This window comes from Impatiens glandulifera, unplaced genomic scaffold, assembly GCF_907164915.1.
Source record: "Impatiens glandulifera unplaced genomic scaffold, dImpGla2.1, whole genome shotgun sequence".
NCBI lineage: Eukaryota > Viridiplantae > Streptophyta > Magnoliopsida > Ericales > Balsaminaceae > Impatiens > Impatiens glandulifera.
The window spans coordinates 48432-66919 of NW_025919113.1; the positions used below are offsets into that span (position 1 = coordinate 48432).

Consider the following 18488-nt stretch of genomic DNA (forward strand, 5'->3'; position numbering starts at 1 on the left):
AGTGTAGGCATACAAGTTTTGGTAACAAAAGAGATGTTAATTTAAATAGTTTATAAATAATTGGGAACTGAAATCATATATTATAATTAAGAAGATATTACACCTTATTGACTATGAAATATGAATGTGATCATTCACTTGCGTCCCCGTTTGGCCCCTTTCGTCTTCATGTGATCATATCAACTTCTTTCTCTTTCTTTCTACACACTGCTTTCTCTCTCTCTATATATTGATTTCTCTCACGGAATGTCTGCACCAGAGTTGCTTCTTTAGGTAGCATCTTCATATGCAATTCAACTCAAGATCTCTCTGGATTGTTCCATTTTCAATTCCAGTTTTCTCAGGTTAGTCTCTTGCTTCAGTCTAATGTTTCATTGTTTACTTCAAAATCGTGCTTTCTGAACTGTTGTAGAGTGATTCGGAACTAGAATTGAACTAAGTATGTACATAACTAATCCAGGATATGTTTAATTGATGTCAGAAAATATCCGTTTATCTTTGATATTGACCAATCACTGAAAACGGAGTCCCAAAAGCTGCGAATTGAGATCTTACTCTATTTGCGTAGATGGGATTGGTAATAATAGGTCCATTGTTGGCAAGGATGGGTCAATTATCTACTTCTGATTACACATCGGTGGTTTCAATTAACATATTCGTGGCACTTCTTTGTGCGTGTATTGTCATTGGTCATCTACTGGAGGAGAGTCGTTGGATGAACGAGTCCATCACAGCTCTATTGATTGTGAGTGATATTGTTACTCTTCTTAGTTTATTATCGCTTTTGAACTTGAATCTAACTTCAATTATAGGGTCTATGCACAGGAACTGTCATTTTGCTGACAAGTGGAGGAACAAATTCGCATATTCTAGTTTTCAGTGAGGACCTGTTCTTCATATATCTTCTTCCACCTATTATTTTCAATGCAGGGTAGGTTGTGTTTAATCTTTCTATTCTATACTAAGAAATGCTATATTGTAGTTAGTGTTATAGTTTTCATCAACATCACATCATGTCAATAATTTGCTCATTAAGCTGGTCTTATAATTCCACCTTGAATGTTTGATGTTTTAGTTCAAATTACTTGATTCGATTTCCAGTATGGCATGTCATATACTGCTCGGGTTTCCCCTTCCGTTTGTAGCTATGGGTCTATACCTTTTATTCAAATTACACCATGCCTTATGATAACTCTCCTAGGTAAAGAATCTTAAGATATGCAGAAAAAGATTAAAAAACTGAATGCCAGTTAATGTGGTGTGAATTGATGTAATAATACTTGCGACATAAATTTTTCTAGAATTTGGAGATAATCGTTTCCCTTGATCTTCAAATATGATCCACCAGGTTCCAGGTGAAGAAGAAGCAATTTTTTCGCAACTTCGTGACTATTGTACTGTTTGGTGCTATTGGTACTTTGATATCCTTGGCCATCATCACCTTTGGTATGCTCATGTGCCTGCTAACTATAGCTCTTGTTTGTTATTTTTTTTTGAGAAAGTCGCATCAGCTTTGGTAGAAATATAAGTCTGTACAAGACATAACATGTGTGGTCATAAATTCAAACAAAAGACACCAAATTGGGGTATGAATCTCAGAATGATGCTCATTTCCTAGTGTCATAGCTGGCCCTCGAAGATATTCGTTTCTGCTCTCTCTCTCTCTCTTCAGTTTTGTCATCTCCTTCTTCTTTGATCTAATTTTCTCCTTTTTGTCCTTCTTTGTGTAGCGTAATGCATTTGCATACTTTATCCTACCGACATAAGAAAGATAAAGAAATATTTAATAAAAGAATGTAAGTTTACTTGTTGAGCATCATTCTTGTTTTAAACTAAGATTGATATCTTGGAACTGATTCACAAGCTTGCATGAAAACATTGCTTCCCAGATAGTATAGCTCATAATCCCAAGTCATGAGAGCTGAGATCTTTCTTAGTTGCATTTTCCAATTGGGCCATGCTAAATCACATTCTTAAGGTTGACAAGCTCCACATGAACTATTATGGTGTGTTGTTTGATTAAGATTCCCCAGCATATGCTTTTGTTACAAAAAAGAAGAGATTCACCAGCATATAAAATGTTGGTGGCTACATGTTTTGCAATCATGCAAAGCTTAACTACATGATTGAGAATTTAGTTTGTCGTTCTTGTCTGCGTGTCAAGATTTATTGTCCCTATTAAATTTTGAGCTCTTGCTTCAGGTGCTATGAATTTCTTCAAGAATATGAACATTGGTCCTCTAAACCTGGGAGACTATCTAGGTATAAGTCTTCTGCGTTTATTATCACTCTTTATGATATCCTGCTATTTATGGAAAATTATATTTCAAGGTTCTCAGAGGCTTTTATATAACTGCTCCAGTAATATTTTATTCTTTTTGTCATGTTCTCACTTCTCATGTTCTTATTAATTTTCTGCAGCTATTGGTGCTATCTTTTCAGCCACAGATTCAGTTTGCACCTTGCAGGTAACTTTCCTTTGCTTTTATACTTCACTTATCAGATACTGTAACTTTAATGAAATCTAAAGCTGGGATTTGAATTCAAATTGGATTTTGACAAGAAACTGAAAGTGGAGAAAAATGACAACTTCATATTTAGAGCATGTCTGAGGTCATAATATGCCAATCTGATGGTGCAGGTGCTTAATCAGGACGAGACACCATTACTATACAGTTTGGTGTTTGGAGAAGGGGTTGTAAATGATGCCACATCAATTGTTCTGTTCAATGCGATTCAGAACTTTGATCTATCCCATATAGATTCTAGCACCTTTTTGCAATTTGTTGGCAGCTTTTTATATATGTTCTTTGCAAGCACCTTGCTGGGAGTTGCTGTATGTTCTAATCTTACTACTCTTGTCTGATCACGTGTTTATGTTTCTTCCAGATGGAAGTAAAACTTATTTTCTCCATATGCAGGCTGGATTGTTTAGTGCATATATCATCAAAAAGCTATATTTTGGGAGGTTGGTACAATATTTATTACTAATCAATTAGTGATCCTGTCTTAATCTTAATGTATCAGACAATCGTTCACACTAGACAAAGTGGGTCATGTGATTAGTGCAATTGCTGTGATAAATCTCTAATACTTCAGTTTCCTCATCTGATCCACTTGTGGCTTTCTTGTAAAATGAGTTTATCTTTTCTTCTTTTAAACTTAAACAACAAACAAGCTTCTTCCCACTCTTCCCGAACCCCTAAATCAAAACTAAAGGAAAGAGATTAAAGAAATTTGAATGTTGACCAAAGGAGAAAAAATAAGATAAAATCAAAGTAGGAACGATTTTCAAGTAAAAGAAACTAAAATATAAATGATTTATATATGGGTACATTTGTAAAAACGTATGAACTACAGGCATTCTACTGATCGCGAGGTCGCTCTTATGATGCTGATGGCTTACTTTTCTTATATGCTGGCTGAAGTAAGAATTCATCACCTATTTATTTTGCTCTTGATATCCTTCCTCACCTTAAATGTGTTGGATTTTGTCATCACTCTATGAATTCCTGAAACCGGTTTGTTGTGCAGTTGTTCTATTTTAGTGCTATTCTCACTGTTTTCTTTTGTGGGATTGTGATGTCCCACTACACTTGGCACAATGTCACTGAGAGTTCCAGAGTGACTACCAAGTAAGTTGTTGATTCTCTAAATTGCTATTTGGAGCTCTCATGGCTTTATCATTTGGTCTGCTAGCATTGCTATAACTTTTTAATCGCCTTTATACATATCACAGGCATGCTTTTGCAACATTATCATTCGTTTGTGAGACGTTCATTTTTCTTTATGTTGGTATGGATGCCCTTGACATTGAGAAATGGAATTTTGTATATGACAGGTAGCTTATATTGCCAAAGTTGATTAAATAATTAATCAGATAGTCAACATGGTTTCTTAGCCTTTACTTTATTTGCAGCCCTCAAATCTGGCTGAAAGTGAGCTCGATTCTGATGGGTTTGGTTTTGGTTGGAAGAGCAGCCTTTGTTTTCCCACTATCATTTTTATCCAATTTGACCAAGAAGTCTCCACGTGATAAGATTAGTTTAAAGCAGCAGGTAATGAACTTATATTACAAGTTCACCTACTTTGATTCCTTTGAATTAAATTTACACTCCCAACATTTTGTAGGTTACTGTTTGGTGGGCTGGTCTGATGAGAGGAGCTGTTTCTATGGCCCTTGCATATAATCAGGTACAAGGACTGTTTTCCAAGAGACTGGTTGATATTAACCGGAATTTGAAACTAGTTTTTGTCGTAATAGAAAATCGTTAGAGTAAAGATTGAAAGTAATTTTTTTTTTTGTTTGGTATAAGATTTTTTCAAAGTCCAGATTACAGTGTATTTTTGTTGCTTTATTTGATATAGAAATTATAGTGTATTTTTTTCATTTAGCATAGAGATTTTCTTCTTGGTCATGATAGATTCAGTTTTTAGACCTTTGTGATTTTTCGCAAGCATAACAAAAAAGGTAGATTTTTTCCTGCACACCATATGGTCTAAACTGCGCCTTCTTTTGTTTGCAGTTTACTAGAGCTGGTCATACCGAATTACGGGCTAATGCAATTATGATCACTTGTACCATCACTGTTGTTCTATTTAGCACAATGGTAAGAGAATGTGGTTTATTTACGAAAATTTTGAAATTCATCAACTTAAGTAAACTGAAGTAAATACACAAATGGCAATTAAGGCTAAACTAGACTCCTGCAATTAAACTAGTGTTCTGGTAATTGTTTTATTTAGTGTTTGGCCATATTCTTAATATACAGGTGTTCGGTTTATTGACGAAACCATTAGTGAGAGTCTTGCTGCCTTCACCAAAGCACTTACACAGAATGATCTCATCTGAACCTACAACTCCTAAATTCCTTTCAGAGGCACTTCTCCTGGAAGTGCAGGATTCAGAACTTGACCTGGATTCAGTAAGCAGAACAGGTGGGCCAAGTGTATTTCGGCCATCTAGCTTGAGGATGCTCTTAACCACTACACACCGCAGTGTTCACTACTATTGGAGAAAATTCGACGACGCATTCATGCGACCTGTTTTTGGTGGCCGCGGTTTTGTGCCATTTGTTCCTGGCTCACCCACTGAGCGCAGTGTGCATGCTGAAGAATGAGAAATGGAAAGAGGTTTGGTCTATTGGTTCAATCATTTGAGTGTTTTTTTGTAACTTAAGTGTGCTATAGATGCTGGAATCAGAATCCCTATTGGTTTTGCATCAAATTAATTAATATGCTGTAAATAGCAAGTTTATTTGTCTAGGGGAGGTCATTCATTTTGAATGGTTAGTTCCTTCAAAGATTGTTATTGTATCACAAACTTATGTATATTGTAATTATAAGAGTGACATTTCTTTTTCGCCTCAATCCGAAAACCCTGGGTTTGTATGGAATGAGAACGTTTTGATCTTATTGACATTTAAAATTCTTACGTTGTTTTTTATTTCACTTTTGTAACATTTGAACGTATTTTACGTTTTATTTAATAAAAGTTAAAAGAGTGACATTTCTTGTGGTATCTTATTATAATCCTGTTTTTCAATTTTTTTTTTTGTTAGAATGATTCATTAATTCTGAAAAATGAGAGTTGTTTTAACGCAACGAAACTAAGCATGATATAAAAAAAAATCTCTCTTCTAACCTAATAGTAAAAGAGGTGGATATGTTAGGTCCTTATTCCTGAGTTTGAGCCCTTCACACGATGCTAAGTTCTGATTAAATAAATTTGTGCGCCCGCATTCTAAAAAAAGATGAAGGGACTAACGAACATGAAGTTCTTATAAGGTAAAAGAACTCTTCAAAAGTGACATTTTATTAAGTTATATATTTATTTTGGTCAAACATAATTAGATTTGGTATAGAATACAATAGAAAGATGCTCTAAACAAACAATTATGCAGGTGGATATTTCAATGAGATTTATAATAAAATATAATAACAAGAATTATTTTGTCACATATATGTAAATAATTTTGAACATAGTTTATTATTATTAAAAAAGAAAGGAAAAGAAAACCCTATCATACAAAAGAGGGTAACAAATTCTTAACCAACATCCAAACACCATATGGTTAGCCTACCCATCTTCCAACTACAAATATTGCATTTTTTCATAATATTAGGAAAAAAAACATTCCAATAACTATGCTAATGTATTATTTAAAATAACTCTCTAATCTATTTATAGACAATTTACAAGTAATTTTAGGTATTCTTAGGTGAGAAATATATAAGAAAACAATTGTCATGCCAAAAATTGACTTTTATTGGAAATTATATTTTATCTTTTTTAATAGCTAATATAAATAAATATAATGATATAATTCTCTATTAACTACTTTAAAACTATAAATCTTGTTTAGATTTAATTATAAACTAAAATAATAAAATTATTAATATAAAAATAAACTCCCGCGACGCTTGTCGTCGTTGCCAGGTTGGCAAAATTAGTAATTTAATAATCTGTATCGCGTTCTTAAAACGCAGCGTTTCAATGAGAGCATTATAAAAGCGTTCAGCGTCCCCATTAGTTGGCCTACTCAACTCCCATTCTCTTCTCTTTCTTTCTTCAAAGCAGATCTCAAGTTTTCTTTCTCCATCTATCAATGGCGGCGGCTATTGGATCATCCATCTCCTTTACCTCTCCTTTGAATACAAATCAGGTACATCTCTTTACAGTGAACACGATGATGTGATTTTACATTGTATTCGTCATTTCTTTACTATGATTTCTTGTTTTTCACGCCGAAATGAAGTATGTGAGGGAGATCTATAGATTTAGAACATTTGAACTGAGTTATGATTCTGAATCGCGTCTTATGGATGATTCTCAAATGTGTTCTCAATTCCTTGCATGTTCTTCTTTACCTCATCTTTGAATACAAATCAGATACATCTCTTTACAGTGAATACTCGTTGTACTGATCGTAATGCGGACCACGATGATGTGATTTTATATTGTATTCGTCATTCATTTGATTTGATTTCTTGTTTTTCACGCCGAAATGAAGTGTGTGAGAGAGATCTATAGATTTAGAACATTGAACTAAGTTATGATTCTGAATCGCGTCTTATGGATGATTCTCAAATGTTTTCTTAATTCCTTGCATGTTTACAGTTCAAAGAAATTTGATCCAGTTTACATTGTATTCGTCATTCATTTGCTATGATTTCTTGTTTTTCACGCCGAAATGAAGTGTGTGAGAGAGATCTATAGATTTAGAACATTGAACTAAGTTATGATTCTGAATCGCGTCTTATGGATGATTCTCAAATGTTTTCTCAATTCCTTGCATGTTTACAAGTCAAAGAAATTTGATCCAGTTTACTTACTTGTTTTTGGTTTGAGCAGGGAGGCAGTAAGATCTCAAACATGAATTCAGTATCACTGTTTATTAATGTGAAAGCATTCCTTTGCTATGATTTATTGTTTTTCACGCTGAAATGAAGTGTGTGAGAGAGATCTATAGATTTAGAACATTGAACTAAGTCATGATTCTGAATCGCGTCTTATGGATGATTCTTAAACGTGTTCTCAATTCTTTGCATGTTTACAGTTCAAGGAAATTTGATGTGGTTTACTAACTTGTTTTTGGTTATAGCAAGGAGGCAGTAAGATCTCAAACATGAATTCAGTATCACTGTCTATTAATTTGAAAGCATTCCTTTGCTATGATTTATTGTTTTTCATGCCGAAATGAAGTCTGCGAGAGAGATCTATAGATTTAGAACATTGAACTAAGTTATGATTCTGAATCGCGTCTTATTGATGATTCTCAAATGTGTTCTTAATTCCTTGAATGTTTACAGTTCAAAGAAATTTGATCCGGTTTACTAACTTGTTTTTGGTTTGAGCAGGGAGTCAGTAAGATCTCAAACATGAATTCTGTATCACTGTCTATTAATGTGAAAGCATTCCGTTCCCTTAGTTTGCGATCAACTTCACACCGTTTCCATGTCTCTTGTGCGGTATGGATCTCGAAATTTCAATTCAGTTACAGCTTCTTATTTCTCAAGTTGAATTTGAAATACATTTGCAAAGCATAAAACCTAATAAGATTACTAACTTGTTTGATGAGCAGGCTAAGCCAGAGACAGTCGATAAAGTGTGTAAAATTGTGAGGAAGCAACTGGCTCTTTCCGATGACACTTCTGTGACAGGAGAATCAAAGTTTGTAGCCCTTGGAGCCGATTCTCTTGATACGGTATGAAATAGATCTAGATGAATTGCACATTTTCTTTTGCGTGATAATGATTTGTGAAGAACATGTTATAGGTGGAGGTTGTGATGGGAATCGAAGAGGAATTTGGGATCAGCGTGGAGGAAGAAAGTGCACAGACCATTGTCTCGGTCCAGGACGCTGCTGATCTTGTTGAGAAGCTGCTTAGCAAAGACTCAAGCCCGTCAGCCTAAAGTGTGAGTTTTATTTAGCACATCGAACATCAAATATAGGGTTGTTGTCGCCTTAATCAGTTTAAATTTCAATTTCAAACTTCCATCTTTATTATATTTCTGCTGGTCACTTTCAATTCTTAATTTATAAACCTTCTTTAATATTTTGTTATCCTCATAATAGAATACTTATTAGTAGTAGAATAAATTCTTCGTAAACAAAATATGAAAGGCATAGTATAGTCATCATGCTTCTCCAGAAACTAGAAATGGTCTTGTCGAACATTGAACTAATAGGAAATTGATGATCATTGTGATTCCAAAGCCCAGACCGGATGACATCATTATAAGATATATCAGATTGAAATGAAGCTGTTGTACAGAGAGACAAGTTAAACGACGAGTCCATTCTTTACAAAAAGAAGATAAAACGTAAAACACTTACGCTGAAGTAGAATTTTACGAAAAATTGAACAAAGAATGCAAATTCTGCAAATGCATATAGCCATGTACACTCCTTCCCTGTTGCATGATCAAAAAAGGTTTTTTAGCATGCATTGATTGAAAGAAAAAGGAGTAAATTAGTTAGAGTTAGTTACCTATAAATACAGCAAAAAGTGATGCTAAAATAGCCAATACAAAAGAAGGTGCAAGAATTATGAGTGTTTTAGCTATCCACTTCCTACAACCCTATAGAGAAAATTGTACTAATTAGATCTTGTATATATATGTATATTATAATTCAATTATGATTAACATAAGATATAACAACAACTTACAATTAGAATTATGAAGAAGAAATAGGCTATTGTATTAATCACCACAAGTATGAGAAACACCTTCCACGAGCTGAGTGGCGATGATGGTGGGGGTAGTGTCTGAGGCAATGGCGGCGGCAAACTTGTTATGGTTGAGTGGGAAACGTCTTTGGCACAAACATCGCATTTCTTGTTACCTTTAAACTTGAACCATCTAACAGCGCATTCTTCGTGTATAAATCCAACATCGCCTTTACAACTACATCCCATATTTATGGTATTTCTTTCTTCACAAACATCATAGCATATTCTGCACACTGCTTTCTCTTCATCCTCTTTAACTATGTATATTATAAACAGAGTTAGTAAAGTAAAATCTTTGTTTTTCATTTCAAATAATACATTACCTTCCACATTATTATTAGTAGAGGTGGTGGTATCTCCATTGGATTGTTTTATCTGTTGAAAGAAAAAGATCATAAGTAGGAATTAATCGAATCGAGAACCGAACTTTGTGAGACATTTTATTCACCTGAGGAACCCTAATTATATGACTGGTGAATGTTTGCATCCTACAATCTAAATCCTGATATGGGTTTCCTTTGATTAGATTAGATAGAGATATTAAGACTGATAGTATCTAAAATATAGCTGATTTCCTTCATTCCAAAATACTCATTAAAAAAGAATAAAATATATATCCTTGGTTGTAGTAGAATCCATCTCCTCCTACTCCGGAGGGCTTGGGGGAGAATTTTCATGGGTAGACTTAATAAAATCTATATACATATTCTAATCTTAATAATTAAATAACCAGTCCATAAAACCATGTTAGATCAAAAAAGAAAAAATATATTGGATTGATCTATTCAAACTAGTTAAATTAAATAAACTTAAAAAAAGAAGCCAAAATACTCAACTCTTATCAAAATAACTCAAGAAAAAACAATAATAATTATAACAAATATTGAGGAGATATTGTCAAATACATCAAATAAGAAGTGTTACACTTTATATCAAAAGAATAGGAGGTTAACTTGGAGCATAATTTTTTAAGTTTTTCAATCATAGTTAACTCCTTTATAAATCTCTTTTATGAATCAGTAAAATCTGAAACAATATAATCTATATTTTATAATAATGTTTAGCATTATATGAATGTAAATGTGTATGAATATTGAGAAATATGTGGATTCAAAACATATATATTCATATACAAAAACATAAATGTGTTAAATTACCAATTACTATTAGTTATCTTAAAAATTCCTAAATTATATGTCTTAAAAAATTTGGATGCATAAATGTGTACATATTTTTTTTACTGGATTTAAATCTTACACCCCTACATAAATTAATATTCTTAAGTCAATAATTTGAATTTTAGTTTGTACAAATTTGAGTGTGTTATTTGATAAATTATAAGATTTATTTTGGGAGGTGGCCAGTAAAAAATTAATTTCCAGAGTTTTTTTTGGGAATTGTTATATTTTTATATTGCTAATTTGATATGACAACAGAAGCCATTTCTTATATTTTCAAAAAGATACATTTGACATAATAGGCCCAAAAGTTTACGGGGGCTAAAAAAAAATGGTTCTAATTTCTTTATTTAAGTTAATAATTTTATATTATATTTAATATAAGTACTTTAGTTAGATATTAGGTTAAATTTAGTAAATTATTCTTAAATTATTTGGGTTATAACTTGCCTAACCTTTGGGCCGGCCCATGGACATAATATATATAATTAAATAACTAGCTTATTTTAATTTATTTTAATTTATATACATTTGTAAGTTGAGAGAAATAATTAAGAAAGTTACGTAAATTTAAAAATTTAATATTTTTGAGTTCACAATAATATAATTTTGAAAAGATAGTTTTATAGTAATTTTTCTTGGAAAAATACTTTCAAAACTTTGTAATATATATATTTTTTTTAACTAAAACAATAATGGAATGTAGTAATTGTATTATTAAAATGAGAAGGATGAAACATAATTATTATCCAATTAATATTATCTAATTATTAAATATTTTAAATTAAATATTTTTTTATATTTTTTTTCGTAGAAAAATAATTCAAAATTTAGTATTCAACTAGAGAACCAAATAATTCAAAATTTAGTATTCAACTAGAGAAACAAATAATTCAAATTATGAATGTGTGAAAAATAAGTTATAGAAATATAATATTTGTTAAGCAAAAGTTTCAAATTAAAATTCTAATTAATATAAATATAAAAATGGGACTTTAATTAATAGATTAATAATGAGTATTAATAAAGAAAAACCAAAAACCAAAAGATAAAAGATAAAAATATGTCTGAATATTTGAAAATAATATTCTAAATGTTGAAGCTAGTGCTGAGAGATCTTCTCGCATAATTGTTTGAACCAATATGCAGACATCTTAGGATATCGATTAAGGGTCTTATGATCAACATAAACAAGTCCAAATCTAGACGTGTAGCCGAGTCTCCATTCAAAGTTATCCAGTAATGACCAAGCAAAATAGCCTTTAACATTTGCACCATTATCGATCGCTTTCTTTAACTCGCTTAGATATGCCCTATAATAATCAATCCTATGATTGTCATACAAACCATCAACAAGAGTAACATTACCTGGATCATCCATTCCTAAGCACAATAAAAACATATATAATCAATTCAGAACTCGTTAGGTAATATTTTTTTATTCAATAATACAATTTATCAAACGCGTGAGATAGTACCATTCTCAGACACTATCATGGATGGATTTCCATAGCGCTCCTTTATATACGTAATCGCGTTGTACAATCCCCTTGGCACATTGTATAACCAAGAAGAGTGAGCCTAAAACATGTCAAAAATCAAATTAGCTAATATTAAAAAATCCATTATCTACATAACTACAATTAATAATCCTCATTTTATTTACCCTTGGACCAATAGGAACACCATTCTTGCCATCTACAAAAAAAAGCCGAAAAAATATTAGGAGACCTATTAAAATATAACTTCTCAATGAAAAAAATATAGTCTTACATGCAAATGAGGCATTCCAATCCATATGGTAAGCAAGAACATCTGGTTTAGGTCGGTTGGAATCATAATAGATATAATTTGATGTGTATTGGTTAATTCCAACAAAATCTATGGAGCCCTTCACCATTTTAACCTCTCCTTTGGTAAATTTTGGAAGTCGTTTGCCAACATTTTTATGAATGGTTCGTGGATACTCACCATAAGTTATGGGATGTAAAAACCTATGAAAACAATCCATTTAAATTTGAAAAAAAAAAACTAACTTGATAATTCCATCTCATTTTGAAAAATCTTACCATCCGACATGAAAATCTCTTGCTCTTTGGGCAGCATAATTATCAGCTTTTCCTCTAGTAAGCGGTTGATACCAAACAAAATCTAATACGATGCCAATGCGTCCATTTTGCACTCCCTATATATAATAAAATCAATAGATAACATTAATATTTCAAACTCACTACAATAATATTTAGGTTGAAAAAAACAAATCGAACCTGATACTTTTCTCTATATTTTTGAACTGCAGATGCATGAGACAATATTATATTATGAGCTACAATATAAGGTTCGGTACTAGAATTTCCTTCTGAACAATTTCCATACGCTTTAGAGCATCTCCCAGGTGCATGCGATCCATCATCGTGTCCAAGTTGGGCTATCACTCTAGGCTCATTGAATGTTAGCCAATTCTTAACCCTGTCGCCAAATGTCTTGAAGCAAAACTCGGCATAATCCGTAAAGTCCTTCCTGTGATTTTTTCAAATGATTAAGAACTTGTAACACAAATCACCATCAAATTTAAAAATAAAATTATAAGTTTGTTAATACTTACACAACTTGACGATCCAACAATCCCAAGTACTTATCTTGAAGTGCTTGCGGAAGATCGTAGTGATATAAATTGACATATGGAGTAATGCCTGCATAAACACGATACAATATATTATTGTATTTAATTTTATTGTATCATTTAAATATACATAGATTACCTTTCTCAACCATGTAATTGATCAATCTATTATAATAATCAACCCCTTCTTGATTAACTACTCCAGTTCCATCTTTATCCAAAAAAAATTAAAAATTAATAATTATAAAAGATAACGAAATCGCTAATAATTAAACTTAAAATAATAAAAACAATTATATTACTTGGAAAGATCCTGGACCATGAAATAGAAAATCTATAAGCTTCGAAATTGAAATTTTTCAATAAATCTATATCCTCCTGCAAATAATATTAATTAGCAAACAATCAAGATGAATGTAAGATTTTATTTAATCTTTTAGTATTGTACATACTTTATATCGATGATATTGATCAACCGCGACATCTGCATTAGCACCCTCGGCTTCCATTCCTTGAAAATCAAAACATTATTATTTTATGAGATTTGTAATTAAACTATATATAATTCTTAATTACCTGGAATTTTAACAAAAGTATCCCAAATGCATGGTCCACGACCTCCTTGATTGGCCATGCCTTCTACTTGATAAGCAGAAGTTGCTGTTCTGAAAACGAAGCCATCGGGAAAGCTTTCACGACTGAGGCCACCGGTATTGAATTCTCCGGTTGATGAAACCCTAATGGTGAATAAAAGGAGACTAATAATGAAGAAGATGATAGAATTTTCCCCCATTGTTATGTGACTGATCGATGCAGGTCTTGTGCTTTAATTTGTAGGCGGAGAAAACTATAATAGGTCTTTTTAATTTCTTTTTTTTCTTCTTATTTATTACTTTTTTTGATTTGGTATAGTATAATTTTAAATTTTGATTTTTTTTTTGAAACGTTAGCACGAACCAACTCATTTAAATGCGTTTTTTTTATATTGAAAATTAATTATTATTTCATTTTAATTAGAAATTTTATTTTATGTAAATTATATCACATTTTACTTTAGTGACATCATTATCTAAATCACAAATAGTTTTTTTTCTCAACTGTGAAAATGAAAAGGTAAAGATTTATTTTATACAAATTAAAATAAATAAAATTTTAAGTAGAAAGTGATTGAAAAAATGTACTTTTTTTAATCAAATCTATAAATCATGTTATAAAAAATAAATAGATAATAAAATTTTAGCAATTTTTTTTTTTAATTTTTTTTTCTTAGACTTTGTTAATCCTATAATGTACCCATCAAAAATAAATATTTGAATACTTTTTTAAAAAAAATAATGCAATTATCCAAAAGGATAAATTATTATTTTTTATTTTATTTGTTTATATAGAAAGCAATAATAAATCTAACTTTCTAAGATTTAATAAAATTGATGAACTTAATCTCTAAAAATTATTCTTTAACCCTTGAACTATTTTAACTAGTTAAATAAATTAATATCTTTCATCAAACATTTTTGTTTATTTTTATTTTTAGTTTGTTTATTACTTAAATATACCTCTGAAGTTATAATCATTAAGTTATTTATAAATTATAAAAATTCATAAGCATGATAAAAATATAAAAATAATTAGTCACCAGTATATTAATATTACTATTATATAATAATATTAATTAGCCACACAGATCACATTTAAAAAAATTAAAACTAAAGTAAATTGAAATTATCAACATATTAACAATATCCATTTAACTACAAAATCATCCAAAAGCATTATCTATCTTGGTCTTAGTCATGATGGTTGAGTTGTTCCTTGCCACTCGGTTGGTTTTATCTTCCGAGTAAGTAAATCGGGTAAGATTTTTTTATTATGAAAACGAATCAGAATTTTCTGTTATGAAAACAGATTAAAGTATAATTAAATTTTTATTTTTTTTTATTTTTCTCCTAACACAGTAAAGTTGATCTATGATTTTTTCTAGTTCCTTCTTATTTTTGGCTGATCAAGAGAGAGAGGGGTTGTGGGACTTTTGATTGTGAAGTATTTCAATCATTTCTAGTGCAATCACTTCTTTTATTTGAGAGCAGGACATTTAAGTTTCTACTATTGATCACATTTCTTTGATTTAGTGAAACTTATCTCTTCCGTGAACGTAGGTCGATTTTGACGGAACCACGTATACTGTGTTGTTATTGTTTTGTGCTATTTCAGTTTTATTAAATCTGTTGTTCGTTATAGATGATTTCAGAACTGATTTGTCACAGACTTGATTTCTTAGAAGATCCATAGTTTTATTGTTGCAAAACCCAACAGTGGTATTAAAGAAATATTGATTAAGTTATCTGTTTTAACATTGAAGCAGAGTGCTGTGCTGATTACTCGACGAAATTTAAAGAGGAGATCAACTAGTTTCTTTGCTGGGGTTTTTGTCAGTTGTTAAGACAATAATAATGGGGAAATTCAAACCTAATATGGTGAGTCTGAATGGTACAAACTATAGGCAATGAAAACTTATGATTAATGATTTGTTAGTTTCAGATGATTTGAATGAAGCAATTGAAAATGAGAGTGTTAGACCTGAGACTACAAAAGAGGCTGATTGGAAAAAGACATATAGAAAGACATATAACTTTATTCGTTCCTAGGTTAGTTTAAATGTTATGCACCATGTTGAGAATGAGACAACATCGTATGGTGTGTGGAGCAAACTTGAAGCTCTCTACATTGAGAGATCAACAGAGAATAAAGAAACACTAGTACGAAGGCTGGTGAATCTGAAGTACATTGATAATAAATCAATTGCTGAGCACTTGAATGAATTTCAAAATATTTTGAATCAGATGAGTAGTATGAAGATAAACTTTGATGATGAGATGCAAGCACTTTTATGTCCGGATCTTTACATACAAGTTGGGAGACATTTATTATCACTCTCAGCAACTCAACACCAAATGATAAAGTCAACATGATATTTGTGACCAGTTCCTTACCTGATGAGGATAATCGAAAGGGGGATAAATCCTCTAAGTCTGATGATAGAGGAAGATTAAAGGATAATAGAAGTGGTTCAAGTAGGGATAAGTCTAGAGCTCCAAAGAAGGATGATGCTTGCCATTACTATGGAAAATAGAGTCATTGGAAAAACGAGTACTGAAAATTTAAAAATGATAAAGCAAAGGGTACGGTTAAGCCCAGAGAAAAGAAAGAACATAGTGTAGATACATCTGCTTATGCTTCAGATGGTGAGATGACATATGTTTCTAACTGTCAAGACTCCTGTCTTAGCACATCTTTAAATGAAACAATATGGATTATTGACACATGTGCTTCATTCCGTATTACTCCACACAAAGGTTACTTCTAGTCCTATAAAGTTGGTGATTATGGTGAGGTTCACATGGGTAATAGTGGTGTGTCTAAGATAGTTGGTCTTGGTGATGTTAGAATCGAGACAAACATGGGCTATTTTTTCTGACATTTAGAGATGTAATACATGTTCCTGATTTGAGAATGAATTTGATTTTTGCAGGTAAACTCGATGATGGAGGCTACCATAATGTTTTTAGTGGTGGAGCATGGAAGCTAAGCAAGGGTTCTCTGGTTGTTGCACGAGGTAAGAAATATTGTTCCTTATACAAGACAAATTTGAAAATTGTCTATGATGTAGCATATTCTATCGTGATGGAGTCATCCTCTGAGTTGTGGCACAAGAGACTATGCCATATTAGTGAAAAGGGGCTGAATGTTTTGATCAAGAGGAATGAGTTGCCGAATCTCAAGGATTCTCATCTTGAAAATTGTGAGCATTTCTTGAAGGGTAAGCAGAACAGAGTCTCCTTTAGTAAGTCGAAAGTGGAACTAAAAAAGTATGTCCTTGAGTTGGTCCATACTGATGTCTGCAGTCCTATGAAGATTAAATCCATAGGTGGTACTTCTTATTTTGTAACCTTCATAGACGATGCATCTAGGAAAGTTTGGGCCTATACTATAAAGTCCAAGGATAAGGTTGCAACAAGGTTCGAGGTCTTTTACAAGCTGGTTGAAAGAGAGACAAACATAAAAATGACGAGGGCGCGGTCAGATAATGGGGGAAAGTACATAGGCTCATTTGATAATTATTGTAAGGAGTAGGGTATTCGATATGAAGAGACTGTGCCCAAGACTCCACAACAAAATGAAATGACAAAGAGGACGAACAGAACAATATTGGAACAAATGATAAGTATGCTCTCCCATGCCAGGTTGGCTAAGCATTTCTGGCCTTAAGCCATGAGTAGTGGAATGTATGTGATCAACCGCAATCCCTCCAAGCCATTGAATAATAAGCGTGCAGAAAATGTTTGGTCAGATAAAGATATTAATTATGACTATTTACGTATTTTTGGTTGGAGATCCCTTGTGCATGTTCTAAAAGATGAGAGGTTTAAGCTAGATGCAAAAACTAGTCAATGCATATTTTTGAGTTATGGTGATGAAAAGTGGAGATACAAGTCTTATGACCCAGTTGACAAGAAGGTTTTGAGAAGCCGAGATGTGGTATTCCTTGAAGATTAAATTATTGAGAATTTTGAAGATGGTGAAAAGCTTGATGCATACATACATGATCTTCCTGATCTTGAGCTGTCTCTTGATGTTGAGGAGACAAGGCCACATGTAGCTTCAGACTTAGATAATGATGATAATGTTCCTTAGAGTCAAGCTGTAGGTCATTGAAATAATACAGAAACTAATATTAGTGATAGAGGCTGATTTTGAAGTTCAACAAGAAGATGGAAATCAATAGAATCAACAAACAGAGGCACTTAAGAGGTCTACTAACTAGAGGAGAAAAGATCAAGTTCTAAATACCTTGCTATAAAGATGTTCTTTTAACTGATTATGGGGAGCCTATATTCTATAAAGAGGTTCTTGAGGATGCTCAGAAGGAAGAATGACTGACTGCTTTGGCCAGAGGCATGTAATCAATTATGATGAGATTTTCTCACCGGTAGTGAATATGACTTCCATCCAGGTGGTGTTAGGTCTAACTGCTTGTATAAATCTTGAGGTTGAATAGCTTGATGTTAAGACTGCATTTCTCCACGGTGATTTGGATGAAGATGTTTATATGGAGCAACCTGAAGGTTACAATAAGAAAGGTGAAGAAAGAAATGTGTGCAAACATGTCAAAAGTCTGTATAGTTTGAAGAAAGCACCAAGACAGTGGTATCTTAAGTTTTAGTCATTCATGACCATCCATGGGTACATGACGACGTCTACAGATCACTGTGTCTTTGTGCAAAAGTTCGCTTCTAAAGATTTTATTATACTTCTCTTATATGTTGATGACATGCTGATTGTAAGGAGAGACAAGCTCAAGATTGCCAAGTTGAAAAATGATTTAACCAAGTCTTTTGAGATGAAAAACTTGGGTCAAGCAAGACAAATTTTTGGAATGCATGTCATTCGTG

General features: G+C 32.2%; 4 protein-coding genes across 5 annotated transcripts; 2 read left to right on the forward strand and 2 right to left on the reverse strand.

Annotated features, from left to right (window-relative positions):
- The first annotated feature begins 478 nt into the window (after window positions 1-478).
- On the forward strand, window positions 479-5509 carry LOC124917451 (sodium/hydrogen exchanger 2-like). The gene is made up of 14 exons (XM_047457889.1): window positions 479-745; window positions 813-931; window positions 1349-1446; window positions 2203-2262; window positions 2422-2468; window positions 2642-2836; window positions 2922-2968; window positions 3361-3427; window positions 3535-3635; window positions 3740-3841; window positions 3920-4058; window positions 4132-4194; window positions 4527-4610; window positions 4773-5509. The coding sequence occupies exons 1-14, from the start codon at window positions 569-571 to the stop codon at window positions 5118-5120; spliced, it is 1647 nt and encodes a 548-aa protein (XP_047313845.1). The 5' UTR covers window positions 479-568; the 3' UTR covers window positions 5121-5509.
- Window positions 5510-6543: 1034 nt separating this feature from the next.
- LOC124917452 (acyl carrier protein 1, chloroplastic-like) lies at window positions 6544-8567 on the forward strand. Of its 2 annotated transcripts, none has more exons than XM_047457890.1 (4): window positions 6544-6665; window positions 7861-7971; window positions 8082-8207; window positions 8279-8567. In XM_047457890.1, exons 1-4 carry the CDS (start codon window positions 6609-6611, stop codon window positions 8414-8416), a joined length of 432 nt encoding a protein of 143 aa, XP_047313846.1. In that variant the 5' UTR covers window positions 6544-6608; the 3' UTR covers window positions 8417-8567. The 2 variants fall into 2 exon arrangements, with proteins under 2 accessions (XP_047313846.1, XP_047313847.1); XM_047457891.1 differs by having other exon boundaries at window positions 8085-8207.
- A 240-nt stretch (window positions 8568-8807) lies between these two features.
- Window positions 8808-9724, reverse strand: LOC124917448 (ERAD-associated E3 ubiquitin-protein ligase DOA10-like). Its single transcript, XM_047457886.1, has 5 exons — window positions 9686-9724; window positions 9561-9612; window positions 9175-9494; window positions 8995-9085; window positions 8808-8917 (listed from the first exon to the last, which is right to left on the reverse strand). The coding sequence occupies exons 1-5, from the start codon at window positions 9722-9724 to the stop codon at window positions 8808-8810; spliced, it is 612 nt and encodes a 203-aa protein (XP_047313842.1).
- Window positions 9725-11517: 1793 nt separating this feature from the next.
- Window positions 11518-13831, reverse strand: LOC124917449 (beta-glucosidase 44-like). Its single transcript, XM_047457887.1, has 11 exons — window positions 13615-13831; window positions 13491-13549; window positions 13341-13416; window positions 13178-13249; window positions 13021-13108; window positions 12683-12935; window positions 12485-12600; window positions 12189-12409; window positions 12049-12113; window positions 11894-11996; window positions 11518-11798 (listed from the first exon to the last, which is right to left on the reverse strand). Exons 1-11 carry the CDS (start codon window positions 13829-13831, stop codon window positions 11518-11520), a joined length of 1551 nt encoding a protein of 516 aa, XP_047313843.1.
- Between the last annotated feature and the right edge of the window lie 4657 nt (window positions 13832-18488).

Excerpts from the sequence above, each read along its gene's own strand:
- LOC124917449 (XM_047457887.1), bottom strand. The coding sequence starts at position 13,831 with ATGGGGGAAAATTCTATCATCTTCTTCATTATTAGTCTCCTTTTATTC. Across the intron at positions 12,114-12,188 it reads TTGGAATGCCTCATTTGCAT|ATGGCAAGAATGGTGTTCCT; the intron begins GTAAGACTATAT and ends TTTTTTTTGTAG. Across the intron at positions 11,799-11,893 it reads CATGATAGTGTCTGAGAATG|GAATGGATGATCCAGGTAAT; the intron begins GTACTATCTCAC and ends TATTGTGCTTAG.
- LOC124917452 (XM_047457890.1), top strand. The coding sequence starts at position 6,609 with ATGGCGGCGGCTATTGGATCATCCATCTCCTTTACCTCTCCTTTGAAT. Across the intron at positions 7,972-8,081 it reads GTTTCCATGTCTCTTGTGCG|CAGGCTAAGCCAGAGACAGT; the intron begins GTATGGATCTCG and ends TTGTTTGATGAG. Across the intron at positions 8,208-8,278 it reads GAGCCGATTCTCTTGATACG|GTGGAGGTTGTGATGGGAAT; the intron begins GTATGAAATAGA and ends AACATGTTATAG.
- LOC124917448 (XM_047457886.1), bottom strand. The coding sequence starts at position 9,724 with ATGCAAACATTCACCAGTCATATAATTAGGGTTCCTCAG. Across the intron at positions 9,086-9,174 it reads TCTTCTTCATAATTCTAATT|GGTTGTAGGAAGTGGATAGC; the intron begins GTAAGTTGTTGT and ends TTTTCTCTATAG. Across the intron at positions 8,918-8,994 it reads ACTTTTTGCTGTATTTATAG|GGAAGGAGTGTACATGGCTA; the intron begins GTAACTAACTCT and ends ATCATGCAACAG.
- LOC124917451 (XM_047457889.1), top strand. The coding sequence starts at position 569 with ATGGGATTGGTAATAATAGGTCCATTGTTGGCAAGGATGGGTCAATTA. Across the intron at positions 746-812 it reads CCATCACAGCTCTATTGATT|GGTCTATGCACAGGAACTGT; the intron begins GTGAGTGATATT and ends CTTCAATTATAG. Across the intron at positions 2,469-2,641 it reads ATTCAGTTTGCACCTTGCAG|GTGCTTAATCAGGACGAGAC; the intron begins GTAACTTTCCTT and ends CTGATGGTGCAG.